This window comes from Crinia signifera, chromosome 7 (assembly GCF_055691185.1).
Source record: "Crinia signifera chromosome 7, ASM5569118v1, whole genome shotgun sequence".
Classification (NCBI taxonomy): domain Eukaryota; kingdom Metazoa; phylum Chordata; class Amphibia; order Anura; family Myobatrachidae; genus Crinia; species Crinia signifera.
The window spans coordinates 105,940,269-105,961,625 of NC_139223.1; the positions used below are offsets into that span (position 1 = coordinate 105,940,269).

Sequence of the window (21,357 nt, forward strand, 5' to 3'; positions counted from 1 at the left end):
AGGGATGCACGCTCCCCCCGCTCACGCAAGCTTATAGCACACGGACAATCGTCCGTGTGAAAGCTTGTATTGGGGCGGGCAGCTGACATCCGGCGATGTCAGCTTTCCGCCCCCATCACTGGCGTCATAGCCTCATTACCATGCATACGCCCCGCGTTTGCATGGGAACGCCCATGAAACGCTGGGCGTATACATAGGGTAATGAGGCTATTAAGCCCCTCACGCCCCTATACGCCCCCTTTGCGGCGTCTAAATTTTAGACTCTGAGAATTCCCCTGCACATGCGCAGAGTGACCTCTGCGCATGTGCAGAGTGTAAACATCGGCGGTACGGCCGCACGCGGGCCGTACCGCCCAGATCAAAATAAGGGCCTTAATTGGCATATAAACTCAATTTAATCACAGTGCTAATTTTTATTGCATGGATATCTTGTTCAGATGCTGGTTATCTTGCTGTATTAATTTATATTATCTCACAGTATGCAACTGGATAATATGGAATATTTCAGCAGTGATGCAGTTATTCTCTCAGAGTATAGTTATATAAATTACTCATACAGTGGAGTCTACGTTCTAGCAATACCAGTGAGCGCTGAATTATGATCTCTGTCACTAGCAGATTATGCTGATATATGATGCCAGATATATCTCCCAATCAGCGTTTGTGACTACTGTCACTTATTGTATCAACTTATGCAATATACATTCGTATAACAGGCTGTGGGTTATTTAGGCTGATCGTACGGCTACTGACATGGCAGATTATGCTGATATATGATGCTGGATATATCTCTCAATCAGCATTCCTGACTACTGTCACTTGTTATATTTAACTAGGCAATATGCGTTCACATAACAGGCTGCGAGTTTGTCAGGCTGATCGCGCAGCAACTGACAGGCTCCTCTATGACTGATAAGGTACGAGTGGTTAGCCCTAAGAAGGGCTGTGTCTGGCCGGGTTAGCTAGGTGTGTGGTCACATAGTATATGCGGCAACACGCGGTAAGCAGACGCTCGCACGGCTAAAGGTGCCGATCGCGCGTTTTCGCTTATCCGCTTCTTCAGTTTGCCCTGAAGAAGCGGATAAGCGAAAACGCGCGATCGGCACCTTTAGCCGTGCGAGCGTCTGCTTACCGCGTGTTGCCGCATATACTATGTGACCACACACCTAGCTAACCCGGCCAGACACAGCCCTTCTTAGGGCTAACCACTCGTACCTTATCAGTCATAGAGGAGCCTGTCAGTTGCTGCGCGATCAGCCTGACAAACTCGCAGCCTGTTATGTGAACGCATATTGCCTAGTTAAATATAACAAGTGACAGTAGTCAGGAATGCTGATTGAGAGATATATCCAGCATCATATATCAGTATAATCTGCCATGTCAGTAGCCGTACGATCAGCCTAAATAACCCACAGCCTGTTATATGAATGTATATTGCATAAATTGATACAATAAGTGACAGTAGTTACAAACGCTGATTGGGAGATATATCTGGCATCATATATCAGCATAATCTGCTAGTGACAGAGATCATAATTCAGCGCTCACTGGTATTGCTAGAACGTAGACTCCACTGTATGAGTAATTTATATAACTATACTCTGAGAGAATAACAGCATCACTGCTGAAATATTCCATATTATCCAGTTGCATACTGTGAGACAATATAAATTAATACAGCAAGATAACCAGCATCTGAACAAGATATCCATGCAATAAAAATTAGCACTGTGATTAAATTGAGTTTATATGCCAATTAAGTGTGAAATTATGCTAAATCAGCGTTCCCTGACACTCCTGGAGTCCAGGCTCTAACCTATATGCCATTACAGCTAAAGTACTCAGCAGTGAACAGAGACCTCAGCATTCTTGTGACAAAACTTAGTTTATGAACCAACTAAATGTTAATTGGTGAACACCAGTGTGAAAAATAATAACACACATCTAGGTCCCTGCCTCCTGTGTACGCTAACTCAGCCAGAAGGGCTGGAGACTTGGAGAGAGGCTTGTTAATACATACACTTTCAGTCTCCTCTCGCAATAATACAAAGTAACAACTTATACGAGTGGCAACATATTTTTCTCTGTAACCAATTGATACAATACCCAGCAGTGAATTACTGCAGGAATATGACCATACCCTGACGGGCTTATTTTGTACAGAGATGGCGGGTTTATGAATGTGTAAAACACTACCAATAAAATTTGACACACACGGCACGCTCGCACGCGCTATTTTATAAATACCTTTTCCCCATCTGTATGTGTTATATGTGTTTTTTATATTTCGCTTGTTTTATTATAAAACCAATTAAAAGTTAGATTTTAGGACTCCATTTCTTTCATTGGTGCACCACACCAAGACAAATCTTTTTTCGGTACTTATGTATTATCTGGGCTCCCATGTTAAATGCACCCCATTGTTTCATACCCCTACTATCCAACTACGCATGGAGTTGATTTTATATAGTGTGGCGAGCGAAGCGAGCCACCGTGCCCGAAGCGTGGCGAGCGCAGCGAGCCCCGCAAGGGGACGCGGTCTCATAAGAAAAGCGGGAGCCCAGATATTACATAAGTACCCTTTTTTCTTCTCTGCTTTTGTGATCCCTGTGAGGGAAGAAATTATAATCTAATTAACAAAGTGTATTTGTGAGAGTCCAGCGGTGGGACTCTAGAAATTACCATTTGATTCTAATATATAAATACCTCACATTTGGGCTTACATGCCTGTTTGCTGTATACTTTTAAAAAATTGAACCCAATAGTATCAGCGACCAGTATAAAGCACCAAGGGTCCATCATGTGTATATAGTGGACCATTGAATCATCTAATGAGTGGTGTACCGTGTTCTCCATTATAGGCACACAACATACCTTGAGGGGATTAGATACCAACACGGGAAACGGTCATCTGTCAGACCACACTTAGGTCGACAGTCATTAGGTCGACTGGCCCCAAGGTTGACAGGGTTAAGGTTGACATGGCTCAATGTTGACATGACTTTAGGTCGACATGGGCCAAGGTCGACATGGGTTTATGTTGACGTCATTAGGTCGACATGAGTTTTTTACTGTTTTTTTGAGCCGACATGTGCCGACAGGCGGTATTTCATGCCCTACCATCCACTAAGGCGTGGTGGGAGAATAAAATAGTGTGCCCAGCGTAGCGAGGCACCATGCCCGAAGCGAGCGGCTGTGGTTCAACTTCAACTGTGTCCATGTCGACTGTGTCGACATTCGGGTAAAAAAACAGTGAAAAACTCATGTCGACCTAATGACTGTCAACCTAAACCCATGTCGATCTTGGCCCATGTCGACCTTAAGCCATGTCGAACTTTAACCCTGTCGACCTTGTGGCCAGTCAACCTTCTGGGGTCGACCTTATGACTGTAGACCTAAGTCTGGTCTGACAGATGTACCGATTCCACCAACACAATCTATTTGCAGGCTATGGGCCTTATTCAGATCTGCGTGCATTCGCACGCAGTTCCAATGTTGCCCACCTGCGCATGCGCAGACGGGTATCTGCGCATGTGCAGACATATGGTGCGTGCACCCACGGCGACCTTTCAGGTCGCCGGGTGCACGCACCCATGCCGGCGTGGGGGGGGGGGGGGCGGAGATGAGCGGGGTGTGCCAGGCTGCCCCACTACCATATGGGAACGCCCAGCGTTCCATGGGCGTTCCCATGAGAAAATGAGGCAGTGACGCGGGTGTGGGGGGCGGGTGGCTGACATCACCGGATGTCAGCTGCCCGGCCGTATCCACGCCAGCGTGCACGCATATATATACGCAACTGAAAAGTCACGTATATATGCGTGCACGCTAAACATCATTCGATGGTCGGTGACCATCGAAAGATGTGGGCGGTTACCCAAGCCATGCGAATGGATGTTTATGCAAAACATCCATTTGCAGCTGTTCGGGCGAAGCCGCACTTTGAGGGGGCGGCAGGGGGCGGTCGTTCGCCGGGCGGGGTTTGGTGGACTCGCAAGGCTGCGAATTCGCAGCCTTGCGAATCAACCTGAATAACCCCCTATAACACAACAGGCATTTTTCAGATTGATCTCTGTGTAATTTTAATACACTAATTTACTTCCTTTAAGCACAATAAGTGTATATGTTTGTATGTTTGTGATTTTTCCTCTACTTTTCACTGTTGTCCTAGCTTCTGTATCATATTACAGGAAATATTAAATAATAAACAAAAGTTACATTTTATTATATTCTCAATTACTTGTGCATTCCCCATCAAACAGTCCCTTTTCTCTCCATCTGTAAACATTGTACACTTTACTATGAGGAACAGCACCCCCACCACTGACCTATTTAAAATTGGAGTTCCTTCAAAACTAGCTAATAAAATAATTGGTGTGCAGACATGCAACAGGCTCCCTGGAGGAGCGACAATGTCATTGTAGGCATGTCAGAGAGTCCTTTCACATACTCGAAAGAAAAAAAGGCAAAATGGAAGCCCTTGTACAGGCTGGCTTTGCATTACTTAAGCTGCCCACCCTCCAGTGTGTACTCGGAGACAGTGTTCAGCACTGCTGGGAACCTTGTGAGTGATCGTCGTCGGAGGCTACTTCATTCAAAAAGTTGAAAAAATTATGTTCGGAAAAATAAACTACATATTTCACGAGGAAGACCTTTCCCACCAATTCCATAGCAAAACATAGACATCGCTCATGAAGGATTCCACCAGCGATTAACTGATATTGTGTGATGATGATGACTCCAAGGATGTACACACTGATGAGAGTGAAGATTAGGATGGTGAATGATGAAAACAGTCAGTCTGTACCTTATTCTGGGAGTCATTTCAGTCACAGGTTTGGCAGTCCCTCTGGCTGAAATGATTGGCTTGTCAAGTGCACAATGTCCTATTTGCAACCTAAGGGTGGGTGTGTAGGCCCTGGGACAATTCCACCTTGTGCCTCTTTTTTTTCTTGAGATTCTTCTTCTTATATGGTGTGCTATTTGCTTCTTTTATTGTGGGGGCCCAAACATTTCAGTTACAATGTTTGGCAGTCCCTCTGACTGAAATTACTGGTTTATGTTCAATTGTGCAATGTGCATGTCCTTTTTTTACAAGCTAAGGGTGACTGGGTGGGCCCAGGGACAATTCCACCTTGTGCCTCTTCTTTTTTCTTGAGATTCTTCTTCTTCTTCTTATTATTATTATTATGCACTATTTTGAGCATTGTTTCTTTTATTGGAAACGGTACATCTGTCAGACCAGACTTAGGTCTACAGTCATTAGGTCGACCCCAGAAGGTCGACTGGCCCCAAGGTCGACATGGTTAAAGGTCGATATGGATCAAGGTCGACATGACTTAAAGTCGACACAGACCAATGTCGACATGGGTTAAGGCCGACAGTCATTAGGTTGACATGAGTTTTTCACTGTTTTTTTTTTTACCCGAATGTCGACACAGTCGACATGGTCACAGTTGGAGTTGATCCGATCTGCAGCCCCTCGCATCGCTCGCGATGCTTCGGGCACGGTGCCTCACTACGCTCGGCACACTATTTTATTCTCCCGCCACGCCCTAGTGGATGGTAGGGCATGAAATACCGCCTGTCGGCACATGTCGGCTCAAAAAACAGTAAAAAACTTATGTTGACCTAATGACTGTCGACCTAAACCCATGTCGACCTAAACTCATGTCGACCTTTAACTCTGTCGACCTTGGGGCCAGTCGACCTTCCGGGGTCGACCTAATGACTGTCGACCTAAGTGTGGTCAGACAGATGACCGTTTCCCCTTGTATTATGGGGGCCCAAACAAACCAGTCATTTCAGACACAGGTTTGGCAGTCTCTCTGACTGAAATTACTGGTTTGTGTTCAATGTGCATGTCCTTATTTACAAGCTAATGGTGGGTGCTCCCTGGAACAATTCCACCTTGCATCACCATTCATTAATCAGAATCACTTTATTGGCCATGTATACTCTCGTATACTAGGTATTTTTTGTGGAAACAGTGCAGCTTCAAGCATGGTACAACAGGGATAACAAGAAATACATACATTGCATCAGTTGCGCATACAAATGACAATTCACATGTTCTGATTTGAGGTTAGATAGAGCAGTCAGGTGTTTAGATTAGCAGTATCTTATATTGTTCAATAGCTGAATAGCTATCGGGAAGAAGCTTTTTGCAGTTATTGATGACTTGGCAGGGATGGACTTGAAGCATCTTCGTGATGGTTTAATATCAAACAAGGTATGGCCAGGGTGGAGTTTGTCCGCCACGATCTTCCCAGCTCGCTTCTTGACCCTGCTTAAGTATTGTTCCCTTACAGGGGGAGGTCCATCCCAATAATCTTTTCTGCTGTCATCACCACTCTTTGCAGGCTTCGTTTGTCAGATTCATTGGCCCCTCCATACCAGATTTTAATAGAGGAGCATAGAACAGACTCCACGATAGCAGTGTAAAAGAGCTGCAGCAGCTCCTGCAGAATGTTGAATTTTCTCAGTAGCCTCAGGAAGAACAGCCGCTGTTGGGCCTTTTTGACAATGGAAGTTATGTTGGGCTCCCATCTGAAGTTGCGAGAGATTTTTGTCCCAAGGGATTTAAAGGTATCTACTCATGACACCACACTGTTGGAAATTACGAGTGGGACCTTGACATTTGGTTTTCTCCAGAAGTCTACTACCATCTCAACTGTTTTGATGGCTTTAAGGTCCAGGTTGTTTCTGCCGCACAACTGTGAAAGCCTGTCCACTTCCCTTCTGTATGCAGAGTCATCTGCCTCCTTGATTAGGCCGATGATGGTGGTGTCTTCAGCAAATTTTATGATTTTTACTCACTGGACACTTGAGATGCAGTCATTAGTGTAGAGGGAGAAGAGCAGGGAGGAAATGACACATCCCTGGGGAGAACCAGTGCTGAATGTACGAATGGCGAATGTGAAGGCTCTGGCTTTCACCACCTGTTAACGTGCCATCAGGAAGTCCACAATCCAGGAGCAGGTAGATTCTGGAACTCCTAGAGAGAGAAGTTTTAGGGCTTTAGGATAGCGGGGGCAATTGTGTTAAATGCAAAGCTGAATTCAATGAATAGGAGCCCCGCATAGGTACATGGATGATCCAGGTGTTCCAGGATATAATTTAGCCCTAGGTTAACTGCATCTTCAAAACTTGTTTGCTTGGTAGGTGAACTGCAGGGGTTCGAGATGGGTATTTGTCACCTCCCTCAAATGGTTCAGTATCAGTCTTCAGTCTTTCAAATGCCTTTATGACCACTGATGTTAGTGCGACTGGCCTGTAGTCATTTTGATCCTTCATAGCCAACTTCTTGAGAACCGGAATAATAACTGAGCATTTGAAGCAGGCGGGTACCCTACCATTTCCAGTGAGGTGTTAAAGATCACAGTGAAGATGGGTGCAAGCTGCGTTGCATAGGTCTAAAGGGTAGATGGTGACACTCCATCAGGACCGGCAGCCTTCCTAAGTCTGACCCTTTTGAACAAAGGTTCTACCTCCCCCTGGTCCACCTGCAAGACCTTGGAGTGTCTGTCAGGGTGGTGTGGCGGTGGAGCCACCTTACAATAGTTGAGAGGAGGGGGGGGGGGGGTTTGAGGCACTGGGCTAATTTTTTTTTAATCTGCAGTAAAACTCGTTCAGCTCCTCAGCCAGTTTCTGGAGCATTGGAGTTGGGCTTGGGGCTTTCTTGTAGCTGGTAATGGCTTGCATACATTTCCAGACTGCTGCGACGGGGTGGCTCGGGTGGACTCGGGCTCCCGACTCGGATATCGGGAGCCCGAGTCCTCCCAAGCCACCCCGAACAACCTGAGCCTGCCACCTATTATGATCGGTGGCTGGGGCAGCGGCAGGGCACAGGAGCGCCAGAGCAGAGATGAGGGGGAGCGACTTTTGGGGGGAGAGACGCTGCGGGTGTCCCACAACTCTGTGATGGGTTTTGCTGGGACAGGACAAACCTGCCCTGGTAGGTTTGTCCTGCCCCAGCAAAACCCACCACTCAAGGGGTTAATATAATGTATACTAAAGTTACACATTTTTTTCACTACTACAGTCTCAGAGTGCCGTTTATTTTTTGGATCTTTATTGCTGTTTTTTTAGATGTGCATCGGAGCAGTTCGAAATTCAAACTCGTGGAGTTCGGACAGATAATGGATCTCTTTCTCTCTCTCTCTTTCTCTCTCTATCTCATTCTCTCTCTCTCTCTCTCTTATTTATCAATAAAAATTTGCAATAGAAATGTTGTCTTTCTATTTCAGGTTTAGATTCAGCGGGCGCATCTTGGGACTTACACTTATACATCAGTATTTATTAGATGCTTTTTTCACTCGTCCATTTTATAAGGCTCTTCTAAGAATGTGAGTAGTATCATGTGGTGCTGTATTTGAGTGGTGAGCATAATACTGATCAGTATGATAATGAGTAGCTATACTGACCTGATTTGTTATTTGTACTGGTACATTATGACCAGCTTCTTAATTTACCATAGAGTTTACAGAAGCTGACACTTCTGTCCTAAATGCACTTTTCTGGCAAACATGAGCCTGCAAATCTATGCACACATACAAACAGACCACATACATCTACATACATTGAATTTATACATAAATACATATACACTCATAGAACATATACACACAAACGTAGATACAGTACTGTATAAAATAAATAAATACACATAAAATACATACATATACACACTCAAATACATACAGTATAAACACAAATAGAACACCTACTGTAGATAGACACATAGAACGCACACGCATACACTGGATTCTGCCCTGAGGTGGATATGCCACAGGAAATCATTGCTGGGGCACATTTGACCATTATTCTACAATGTGTGAGTCAAGGCAGAGGTGGGTGGTGCATATATGATGTTATTCTATTAGAGTTATGTTGTAGGACCACAGCAATATAAAAAAAAAAAAATTAAAAAAGTGTGATTTGGAAAATAATAAGGTTTAATATAAGAATATTAAACCTTATTATTTTTCCTAAATAAGAATATTTGTGTGCCATCTTGCTACTACCACAGTGCTGTACCCAATTTTTTTTTTTTTTTTTTTTAAACACAATTTATTGTTGGAACATGTCAGAGTACAAACAGATAAAGTCTCAACGACACGGTACACACAAACAAGGAATGCAAACAATGTACGAGTCTAGTTTTCCGCGTTGTCTTGTTCCAGAGTGAAAGGGGAGAAGAGTTGGTGAGAGAAGGAAATTTTCTGGTTTTTATAAGAGGCGGTAGGAAAGGGGAGAGAGAGTGATAGGAAAAAGAGGAGATAGAAGAAAAGAAGGAAAGGAAAAAAAAAGAAATAGAAAAAGAAGAAAAAAGCAAAAAAGAGAAGGGTAAAGGGCGTCCTTCCGGTGGCAGCGGGACACCCTGTCCCTTCCAAGGAAGCCAGGTGGTGTCACAGTGGGGTATGGAAGGGGGGTGGAGGGAGAGGGCGGGGGGGGGGGGGAAGGTTGGGGGAGGGGGTGGAATTCCGTTAGTCTATATCATATGGTGGGGGGGCGTTCTGAGAAGTCATCCAAGGCGTCCACACCTTATGAAAGGATTTGAGAGAGTGGCGTATAGTTGCGGTCATATACTCCATTCTATAAGTATACCATATACGGGCAAGTATTGCCTGCATTGGGGCCGGATCTGTTTTTTTCCAGTCGGCTGCTATTTGACAGGTCATTGCAGAGATAATATGTCGGAATAGTTTATGCTGGTGCAGGGTAAGCGTGGGGGGTTTAAGTGGAAGGAGATAATATTTGGGGTCTAGGGGGACAGCAATTCCCATCAGGTTAGAAAGTAAGGTTTCCACCTCTTTCCAGATTGTAACTATCTTTGGACAGTTCCACCAGATATGAAGGAAGCTACCCTCTGCCGTACAGCCCCTCCAGCACCTATCCGACGTGTTAGGAAACATCCTATGCAGTCTGGATGGGACATAGTACCAGCGATAAAGGAGCTTGTATATGTTTTCTTTAATTTTCACGCATATCGAGCTGGAGGCCGCGTTGTCGCGAATTTCCTCCCAGTCCTCGTCATCTATGGGGAGACCTAGATCTCTTTCCCAGGCCCTCTCATGTGGAGCCCGAGAGGAGGCCGTGCTGGTTTCCAGAAGGGAGTAAAGTGTTGAGATTAGGCCTGCGGAGGAGGTTCGCTTCCAACATATGTATTCATAAGATGTTAGAGGTCTGGATATAAGAGTTGGGGTGGTTTTAGAATGGAAGTGCCGGATTTGTAGGAAGCGGAAAAAGTCCATGTTCGGGATTGCTGTACCCTCTCTTATCGCGGCAAACTGCGGGAAACTAGCATCGACGGAGATATCGTTAAGGTAATAGATGTTATCTTTTAGCCAACTGGAGAGGGAAGAGCGGCTCATGCCTGGAGGAAAGGCTGGGTTATGGAATAGCGGAATTAGAGGAGAGGGGAGTGGAGCTAAGTTGTATGTTTTGTTAACCTTGTCCCACACCGATAAAGCGCGGGAGACCACCGGGTGGGATGCAGCTGTGTGAGGGCGCTTGTTTTTAGGTAGCCATTGAAGGGAAGACATAGTGGACAATCCCAAATCGTCCGCTTCTATTTTTACCCAAACTTTCTGTGTGCCCCATGGGTTGCACCATTGGACATTCTGGGACAGCCGTGAGGCATAGTAGTATCTCCGGAAGTCCGGGATACCTAGACCACCTTGATGGGAGGGTCGTTGTAAGAGTTTTAGCCTTATTCGGGGGCGCTTCTTGTCCCAAACAAACTGAGTGGTTTGGTATTGTAGTGATTTGAATACATAAAGGGGGATATATATTGGCAAGGTTTGGAATAAGTATAGGAGGCGCGGGAGGACACTCATTTTGACTGAGTTAATCCTACCGATCCAAGAGATGTAGTGGGAGGACCATGTGGACAGATCTGTTTTAATTATCTCTAGAAGACGCGGGTAATTGGCCTGAAAAAGTTGGTGATAGTGTTGAGTCAGGTATATACCGAGGTACTTGATTTTCTTTCTGTTCCAGTTACATGGAAGCTGTTTCATTAGTTCGGATTTGGAGGATCCGGGTATGTGAAAATCAAGGACCTCTGTCTTTTCTACATTAATTTTGTAGCCAGAGTGTTGGGAGTATTGCTGTATTTCTAAGAGTAGGGGGGGGATTGAGCTGATCGGGTTTGCGAGGGTCAGAAGTACATCATCGGCATATAACGCAATTTTGTGTTCCGATGGACCGGTTTTTATGCCCTGAATAGAGGGGTTGTTGCGAATCCTTGCCGCCAGGGGTTCCATAATGAGGGCGAAAATAAGCGGGGATAGGGGGCATCCCTGACGTGTACCATTCGCTATTTTGAAGTGGTCCGACATGGCTCCGTTGACAGAGACCCGAGCGGACGGTGTGCGGTAGAGCGCCTTGGTGCCTTCCAGAAAGGCCCCCGAGAAGCCCATCTTTTCTAAAACTGCAAAGGCAAAGGGCCAGGAAATGCGGTCAAATGCCTTTTCCGCGTCTAAGGCTAGGACCAAGGCGGGGTTTTTCTGCTTTTGAATGACGTGGATAAGGTCTATTGCTCGTCTCGTGTTATCCGACGCCTGGCGACCAGGGATAAAACCGACTTGGTCTGGATGAACCAGAAGTGGGAGCAGAGAAGCAAGCCGGACGGCCAAGACCTTCGCGTAAATTTTTAAATCTACATTCAAAAGCGAAATTGGTCTGTAGTTTGCACACCCGGTCGGGTCTCTGTCAAGTTTTGGGATCACCACTATGTCCGCCTGGGTGGCCTCTGGGGAAAAAGAGGCACCCTCAAGGATGTCGTTAAACAACACCACCAGATGGGGGGCTAGTTCCAATGCAAAGCGCTTATAGTATTGGGCCGTAAAGCCATCGGGACCCGGGGCAGCAGAGGAGCGCATTGAGCGAATCGCCGATACTACCTCCTCCACCGTTATCTTTGCGTTCAAGAAGGAAAGATGAGCATCTGAAAGTGTGGGTAGGGGAGTGTTGGTTAAGTAGGCAGATAGATTATCTGTATCAGATGTGGATGCGGGGGAAGACTCACTCAGGTTGTACAGAGCTTCATAATATGCTCGGAACTCCTCCGCTATTTCTTTAGGGTTATAGGTGTGTGATCCCCTTATAGAGGAGTATATTTTATCAATAGTTCTCGACGCTTGTTGGCGCCGAAGCTTGTTGGCCAGGATCGAGTCTATCTTATCCGCTTTGTCATAGTACCGTTGTTGAAGTCTTTTAAGAATATTGGCAGCTCTATGGGATAAGAGTGTATTCAGCTGACCTCTGATCGAGTCTATCTGGGACAGTAAGGCAGGTGTGGGCGTGCTTTTGTGTTGATCTATTAGCGATGTTAATTGAGTTTCTAAGGTGTGTATCTGTGCCTTCTGCTTTTTCCGGATAGAGGAGACCTTGGAGATTATCAGGCCCCTAATGGTGGCCTTATGGGCTTCCCAAATGGTGGTAGGGGAGAGGTCAGGGGAGGTGTTTTCTTTGAAGTAGTGAGTAATAGCAAGTTTAACTTCTGCTAACGAGGCGGGATGTTCTAGTAGGGAGTCGTCTAGCCGCCATCTATAGGTCCTCGGGGGACATTCATAAAGATCAATGAGTATGTAAATACCTGCGTGGTCAGTCCAGGAAAACGGCGTTATGCCTGCCTCTTTAACTCTAGGGATCAAAGGGGAAGAAATGTGGATCATGTCTATCCTAGAGTAGTGTTGGTGGGGGGCCGAGTAATGGGTGTAATCCTTAGAGTGCGGGTGCTTTAATCGCCAGGAGTCACTCAGTCCATTATGCTTTAAGGCTGCAGTAAGGGTGCGGGAAGCTCTGGGAATAGTTGACGTTGAGGTGTGTGGAGGTGGGGAGGATCTGTCTAGCAAAGGGTCGATAATAGTGTTGAAGTCTCCTCCGATAATTATGTGGCCTTGTGCCATTCTACCTAGACGTTTAAAGAACGTGTCAAAGAATTGAGATTGGTCTTGGTTGGGAGCGTATAAAGAAACCAGGGTCACAGTAAGTGAACGAATGGTTCCGATTACCAAAATAAACCTCCCGTCAGGGTCAGCAATTGTTTTAATTGGGACAAAAGGCACACCCCTACGAATCAGGATAGCCACTCCTCTTTTTTTACAGTCCGCCGATGCAAAAAAGTTTTGAGAAAACGAACGGCCCTTGAGTTGGGAGTGACTGCCAGAGAAATGTGTCTCTTGCAGGAACACGATGGATGCGTTTTCTCTTCTGCAGGCTCCCATGAGGATCGTTCGTTTTTTGGGCGAGTTCAGGCCATTAACATTTATGGACAATAATTTAAGGGCCATCGTATGGTATGTCACAGCAAGTTATTTTAAGAATCAAATTACAAGTGTGGGTAGACTGAGGGGGAAAGGGGGATCTCCCTGCGGGGGAGGAGGGAGGGAAGGCAGGAGGAGGGGGAGCACCACCGGGAGGACACCAGAGGAGAAAAAAAGATAAGTGGAAGATGAGAGGAAAGAGCCCAAAAGGGCTAGTACCCTGAAGAGAAGGGTCCCATGTGGGGACCGCTACAAGGAAACAAATTATTACATATAATCTAAACATTTGTGAAAGGGAATTTGGGGGGGGATAAAGAAGCATAGTGCTGGCGTGTTGGAGACCGCCAGGACCGATAGCATCCCAAGCTATAGGGGTCTGTAGGGACTAACTAAGCTAGCATGCTATAAAACTCTACACATTGAATTATTAACTCTATACTTTAAACTAAACAGAATTAACATTACCACAGAGGTGTATCTCACCCATAGAGGGTCGGAACTGTAGGCACACATGTGGAGCTTACTATTTGTAATTCAACTTTGGTAAAGATGAGAGAGTTCAGTTAGGCTCGCCGTTTTCCACTCGGTGACGAGAAACCCTTGTCCATTCTGGGGGTGGGGGGGAGTGTCTCTGTGGTCTTGGGGTGGAGGGACTCTCGTCGGCTTCTGTTGAGGGGGACGGAAGCAGGTCCAGTTTTGCCAGGAGATCTTGACCTTGAGTCAGAGTCTTGATGTTGTGCAGAGAGTCATTTGCCGACACTTGGAGCATGAAGGGAAAACCCCACCTGTAGCGGATTTTGTGTTGGCGTAGGATTTTGGTGACCGGCTGCAATTCACGTCGTTTTTGAATGGTCGAGGGGGCTAGGTCTTGAAATATTTGTAGTTGCATGTCTCGGAATTTGGTAGATGGAGAGTCTCTAGTGGTTGCGAGGATTTTATCTTTTGTTTGATAGTAGTGGAAACGGACTATAATGTCTCTTGGGGGTTGTGAAGCCGGGGGTTTCGGGCGAAGGGCTCTGTGGGCCCTATCTAAAAGGCAGTCCTCGTCTGTTAGAGATGGGGCTATTTGTTGGAAGAATTCTTTCAGGAACGTTGGTAGAGAGGAACCGGGAACGGTTTCCGCTACGTTGCGGATCCGCAAGTTATTACGCCGAGAGCGATTTTCTTGGTCTTCTTGTCTTTCTTTAAGCGTCTCTATCTCTTCATGAAGTCTGGAGAGTTCCTTATCCAGACGGGATTGAGAGCGGCATAGGTCGTCAGTTTTAGATTCTAAATCGTCAGTTCTGGTGCCCAAAGCTGTCAAGTCGGACCTGAACTCCGAGACTGCCTTGGCGAGCTCTTGTTTGAAGGCACTTTGTACCCCTTCCAGTAGCCCGGACATCACTGCTTGGATCTGGGGGTCTATGGATGTTTCTACCGTTCCAGGGTGGGAGGGAGAATCTGAGAGCTGCATGTTGCCTGAAGAGCTCTTGGGTTTGGAGCCAAAGAAATTTCCGGTTGGCTGGGGAGTTTTCTTGTTTCTCTGGGACATAGTGAACAAGGCCGTTGGGGGCCGAAATCAGCAACCAGGGTGTAGACGTGGTATTTGTGGAGTGGAAATGGCGAAGGTGATCAGCAGAGAGGGATAGCTTCGGTCCTAGCGAGTCTAAGAATTTATTCAGACAGGCATGTTGGGTATTGTGACCTCCACGGAGGGAGGTGGGCTATATTGAATGCGGGGAGTCTCACTTTTCTATCTGCTCAGGGACCTGCCCTTGAGCTGATTTTTCGTCGCCAGCTGTGCCAGGTATTGTGGGTAGGCGGTGTGTCACGGTTATCTGAGGAGATGATTTTAGGAGGATATGTGGGGAGAGAGCTGAGCGGAAGCCCAGGCTGGATGCGTCTGCTCTCTTCACTATGACTTGGCCTCGCCTCCTGATGTTAATATCTTTTCCAATACGGAGCAGCTCAGTGAGTCTCCTGTGTGTTCACACAGGCTGATCTCTTTTGGGTGCTATCGGTGGAGAAGAGGGTGAGTCTGCTGGTGGGGGGGTTACACCCCACGGCCAAGAGGGGGCTGGCAAGTCTTCTGCAGCTTCTGCAGCTGCTGTATGCGGGTGGACAATAGGGGGGCGAATGATGTTGGCAGCGGGCAAGAGCTGTGGGTTCAGAGTGGCTGGGCAGGCTGATATGAATGGGAGGGTGGGCGGCTGCCTTGACTGATATATTGCTGTCAGACTGAGGCTCCCAGGCTGGAAATGGAGAGGGGAAACTGCGTTGGGTATGCAGCAGTTATGATGGCTGGTAGTACTAGCAGTGCTGTAGTGTAGGCTGGTTGGGCTGGGGTCCTTCGTTTGGTGCTCAGTGTCTGTCTAGCGGGGAGCTGTGCAGATATGAGCCTCTGCCTCAACCAATATGGCCGCCGTGTCCAGATATCCCTGCTGTGATTCTGTGCCTGCCCCAACCAATATGGCCGCCGCTCTTATTCTTGTGTCTCCCTCGGAGAGAGATGCTTTATTTGCCAGAGCCTGGCCACATACAGGGCTGTGGGGGGCTTATTCACACACCAGATGGTGTTTGGGCAGCGTGTTTGTGGCTGGGGGGCAGCGTGGGAGCGCGTCTGCAGCTGTCCCCGCAATCCAAGATGGCCGCCGCTGGGACTGTGTGAGCTTGTGTGCAGCTTACCGTTACAGGTGAGGGGGTTAGGAGCCCGGGAAGGGGTCCGGCAGCGTCAGGGGGGCGTTGGGTGAGGGTGCAGTGTCCGGGCTTCGTCCCTGGAGCGGTCCTCCCGCGATCTCCGATGCGGAGCTCCGGCGGCGGGTGGGCTGCCAACTCGAGGTCCCGGCTTGATGGGACGCTAGGCCGCAGTGCTCTGAGAGCCGCAAACGGGCCTCCTGGCACCGCTGCTTTTCCTGGACAGGTCGTCTGGTGGTCTGGGGTTGTTGTGAAGGAGAGTGGGGTAGGAGGGGGGTCGCAGGAGGGTATTTTGAAAGGTTTAGGAGGTTGGGATACAGGAGCTCTAGGTGAGTGCAGCTTTCCTCTTCCCCGGTCAGGCCACGCCCCGTACCCAATTTTTTTAATCTTCTTTTTATTGTTATTTTCACAATATAATCACAAGACAAAAAATATGCATATTTCCGCATTTACATCAAACATATATATTCCATTCTCCCCTGTTAAGTTAGTATCTCTCCTTAAACAAAGACATATATACATACCTGTATATTCACATCTATACCCTTTCTCCCCTGAGAGAACAAGGAAGGAGGTATTGTTTCACTTTTTGATCTTCTATTTTTTTTTATATACTCATTCTTCTAACCCATTTATATTTTTAAGAGCAAAGGTCTTATGTCCTTTTTCTTTTTTTTTTTCTCCCCTCTTTGATCCTATTTTCCTTTCTTCCGGCCACTGAGCACATTCCCAAGTTTTTTTTTTTTTTGTGGGTTGGGGGTTTTAGTGTGTCTTTATTGTGTATGTATAGTGTGAATGTGATCGTCTGTGAATTTTATTCAAGGGCCATGTGTGTGTTGTGTATGTGATTAAAAGTGTCTACCTTATATGTAGTGAGAGTCCTTGTGTTTCCTTCCCGTGACCCCCCCCCCCTTTCTTTGTTTTTGTTTGTGTCTTATACTATAGGTCCATAGTGATATTAGAAATGCCCCCTCTTTTAATTTTTTTCCCTTCCCCCTCCCCTATGTGTTTTTTCCCCTTCCCTCCTCCTCTATCTTCCGAATGTGCTCATATGACCTTATGCTTTTTATTTTTTTTGTTATATTATTATTATTATTTTTTATTAAGATTTCCAATCTATCAGACCTGTTTATATTTCCATAGAATTTTCCCCTTCTTCCCTTTTCTTAACCTCCTTCCTTCTTCTCTCATCTGTGAGGGCTACTCATTTCTATATTTAACATATTTCTTTTTATAATTTCAAATTTCACTATGACATTTTCCATAGCAACATCCTCTGATGCTACTAGTATACAAGGATATAAAAGGGAACATATAAAGAAATAATTCATAATATTTTAAAGTTAGCCCTCACAGGGTATTGCAACCCGTATACATATCTTGTTCAAATCCTATGCACCTATTACATTTTAATTATAATATAACTCAATTAAATACAGACTGCACATGGTGTGCTTGGCTTTATAATGGCATATACTGTATAAGACCGCTTCTCAATTTCTAGTTACTCTCTTGTATACATCTCTGTATGAGTTATTAGATCCCCCATCCATTCATCCACCATAGGGCACCTATCTGCTCTCACCCTCTTTGCCAATGGGTTGTCACTTCTCTCCTTTGCCAGTGGATACTCACCTGCTAACAATCCAACCTGTCAGGTGTCATCATATTTATTAGCAGTTTCTTATATACTGTAGCGCACACATATTCTGCAGCGCTTTACAGAGAATATTTGAACATTCACATCAGTCCCTTCCCAAGTGGGGCTTACCACATGTACAGGCACACACAGACATTCTAGGGATAATTTGTTGGAAGCCAATTAACCTACCAGTATATTTTTGGATTGTGGGAGGAAACTGGAGTACCTGGAGGAAACCTACGCAAGTATGGGGAGAATATATAAACTCTGCACAGTTAGAGCCATGGTGGGAATCGAACCCATGAGCTCAGTGTTGTGAGGCAGTAATGATAACCATTACACCATCCATACTGCCCAGCTCATAGACTTGTGAACAGTGTGTGCCTCATGTGTACAGGAAAACTTTATGTTGGCCAACCCTGATTTGCCCATAACTCTGATGGTCCCTGGCACTTATCGATGCACTTATCTTCCATCAACCTGATGCTTTCTGGCTGCTGGTCTTGCAGCACAGCAGTATTATTGTAACCTGACTTCTCCAGGCTCCTCCTCCCTTCCCCTACATGCAATTGGGTGACCGGGATACGTAGACTCTCTCAGTGAGTTGAGTTCAGCGTGGGTTGATATAAACTGATTAACATAAACTGGACACTAGCAGTACGCCCAGGATCCCACTGTCCCATCTCCCTTGAATGTGCCTGATCCCGCCAGCTCCTCCATTCAGAGAGTGAATTGTGCCTAGAGCAGCGCCGCTGCTGACCATGGAACCTCACTTTTTTGGACCAACAGCCCCCAGCCACAAGCTGCACAAAACAGTGTGTTAAATAGTGCATGGCAATAGCATCGTGATCATAAAAAATATAAATAGGGGGAAATGGTGTTAGGCATGTGAAAGCAGCAAGCATAAAAGGGGTCAGAGTAATTAACATAAAATATATAAGGGATCACACATACTGTACATATAAGGTTGTGGGGTGGGATACTAGCAATATACAGTAGTAGATGTTGCCTTTTTCTTTATCTAAAATATTGTTTTTATTTTGTTTGTATAATATTTAAGAAGACAGGTTTTATTTCTTTATTTTAAGCCTTTGTGACTTGAGTGATTTGGAGTATCTGGATGAGGAGTTCCATCAGAGTCTGCAATGGATGAAAGATAACGATATCCATGATATTCTGGACCTTACATTCACTGTAAATGAAGAAGTTTTTGGACAGGTACCTGTATACAAACTCTTCCATTTCTAGTATTTAATTAATTTATTATGTGTTGTAAGCAAGAAGGCTGCTTCAGATGCAACTGCTTTTGCATTAGACCAGGGATGGTTTAGAGGTGAGGTTGTCACCGCAGGGGCTCCCAAACATTGGGGACCCTCACACTCAGGGGATAAAGCTCACCCTCAAACTCAGGGGATAAAGCTCACCCAACCCCTCCAGTAGGCCAGCCCTCTATTTAAATGAATCTCCAATCTATACAATCATGCAGCAGATGGATTGTATGACTGATTGTATGATTGATTGTGAGTAGATTGTGTGTCCAAAAAACAACAAAGAATTCTGGGGAGTTGAAGGGAAATTGTATACAATCCTGATTGTGACCGGTCTTAAGACCGATCTTTCTGATGTATGGCCAACTTTACTCCCCTCTCTGTCTCTTTGTGTCTCTCCTCTCTTTCCTTCCCTATCTCCCTGACACCCTCTATCTTATTCACAACACCTCAACTTACCCTCACTCTTTTCTATGCCTCACTCTCTGACACCCTCTCTTTTTCCCTCTACCGCTTTTTAACCCTCTGTTTCTTTTTCCCTCTTTCCTGATTGCTTCCACTTGCTTTCCCTATATTTTCTCTCTGTCTATCTGGGCCAGATATACTAAGCCTTGAAAGTGATAAAATGGAGAGTGATAACCCACCAGCTAATCAGCTCCTACCTGTCATTTTTTAAACACAGTCTGTGACATGACAGGTAGGAGCTGATGGTTGGTGGTTTATCACTCTCCATTTTATCACTTTTTAAGCTTAGTACATATGGCCCTCTCTCTCTCTGACACCCTCCTTCTCTATCCCTGACACCTTTATTTATTTACTGCTTGCTCCCAATCCTACTCCACCCTCGAACGGACACCAATTATCTCTACTCTTTCTCACCCACTCTCTCCATGACACCCCTATCTCGTCTCTCTCCCTGTAACCCTTTCTAATCTCTGTCACTCCCTGACACCCTGGATGACATTTAATAGGATGAGAGATTCAGAAAGTGAGAGATTTGGAAAGAAAGTTTTTAAAGCAGCAATCATTTACACTGCAAAATCAAAGTGGTTTTGCAGTGTAAATGATTGCCGCTTTAAAAAAAACTGGAGATTTTTTACCAAATCTCTCACTTTCTGAATCTCTCATCCTAATAAATTTCATTCCCTCTCTCCATTTTGCCCTTGCTCTCTGACATTACTGCTACCTGTCTCTCCGCTCATTCTTTTTGCTGCTCCCCTAATTGGCATAGGGGGTTATTCAGACCTGATCACATGGCTGTGAATTTCTGAAGTCCATGCTATTATAATATTACAGCGCATGTATACGGCTCATAGTACGCATACGCGAGGCCTTCCTGCAATAAATTCAGGCTACTTTTTATATATCGCTGGTCATATGTAATTTGATGGAAAGCCAGCGGTTGTAGGCGGTACCCGGCCATTTTCTGCGAGTGTCAGGGAAAACGCAGGTGGGCTCAGGCGTTTGAAAGGAGGTGGTATGACGCCAGCTCCGGCTCCGATTAGTCTGTTTCTGTCTCACTGGCCAAGTAGGTCCTGGGCCACGCACAGACTACACACAATGGAAACATAATTCAATGGTGAGCAGGTTACGTATGGATTTGCTGCTTATCTCTGGGCTACAATATTTGTGCAAGCTTTTCTGCAATCACGTACACAGTACACGTCTCTAGAGTCTTCCTTCCTGGTCTATATTCACCCATACTCGGGTCAGAGACACCAAATATGAGCATCTCTTTACAACTCCCGGCAGCTGTACATTTTCATATTTTCACATGGCCGCTGCATACAAATTTGCAGATGTGAATGCATTTGCATACATCTCTAATCAGGTTCAATGTTAAAAACTGTTTTAAAATATCTGGGTATTTTGGGCCTGCTGACTGTCCCCTTGATAACTCCACTTCCTATATCTTTCCAACCTTCTCTCAGTGTCTGTACTCCTGATTGCTACCCCATCCTCCTTGCCTCTGCCACCTCCTTGCCTGTAGGTCTAATTCTTGCCCTGCTCCTTATCCCTTATCACTTCTTATACACTCGACTTCTCTCGGAGAAGTCAACCGCGATATGTCTGAGACCCCTTGGGGGCAGGATCACATGTTAAATATATCACAAGCGGCTCTTTGCATGCAATATATCACATGTGATCCCAGCAAAGCCTGTCCAGTTCAGAAGCAATCTAGAAAATTAGTTCTGCAGCCAGTCCGACTCACAGGCTCTGGGCCATGTGCATCGCATCAGACCTGCTATCAATCACATGCAATTTGGACACTTTTCTTGTGATTGATTGCAACAAATATTAAGAATCCCCAGAATGTATCTATAGGGGAGCAAGTATACCGTCCCTTCATTTTTTTGACTGGGGGCTGCTTTCTTGCCAAGTTTGGCAAACTCCAGGTTGGCCCCGATAAAAAGAAAACCAGTAGCGGTCCCTGGCAAACCATCACAGCACAATGAGCATGCTCAGAAAAGTTGTTCACTTTGCTCAGAGGTGGAAGACTTAC

At 45.7% G+C, this 21,357-nt stretch overlaps 1 protein-coding gene across 2 annotated transcripts in view; it reads left to right on the forward strand.

Moving 5' to 3' along the window:
* Positions 1–21,357, forward strand: part of HECW2 (HECT, C2 and WW domain containing E3 ubiquitin protein ligase 2) — a 478,030-nt gene that overhangs the window by 433,932 nt on the left and 22,741 nt on the right. For both annotated transcript variants that reach the window (XM_083153595.1, XM_083153596.1), the window contains 2 exons: positions 8,247–8,345; positions 18,675–18,804. In XM_083153595.1, coding sequence (XP_083009721.1) covers positions 8,247–8,345; positions 18,675–18,804 — 229 coding nt within the window. The remainder of the gene's footprint in view (positions 1–8,246; positions 8,346–18,674; positions 18,805–21,357) is intronic.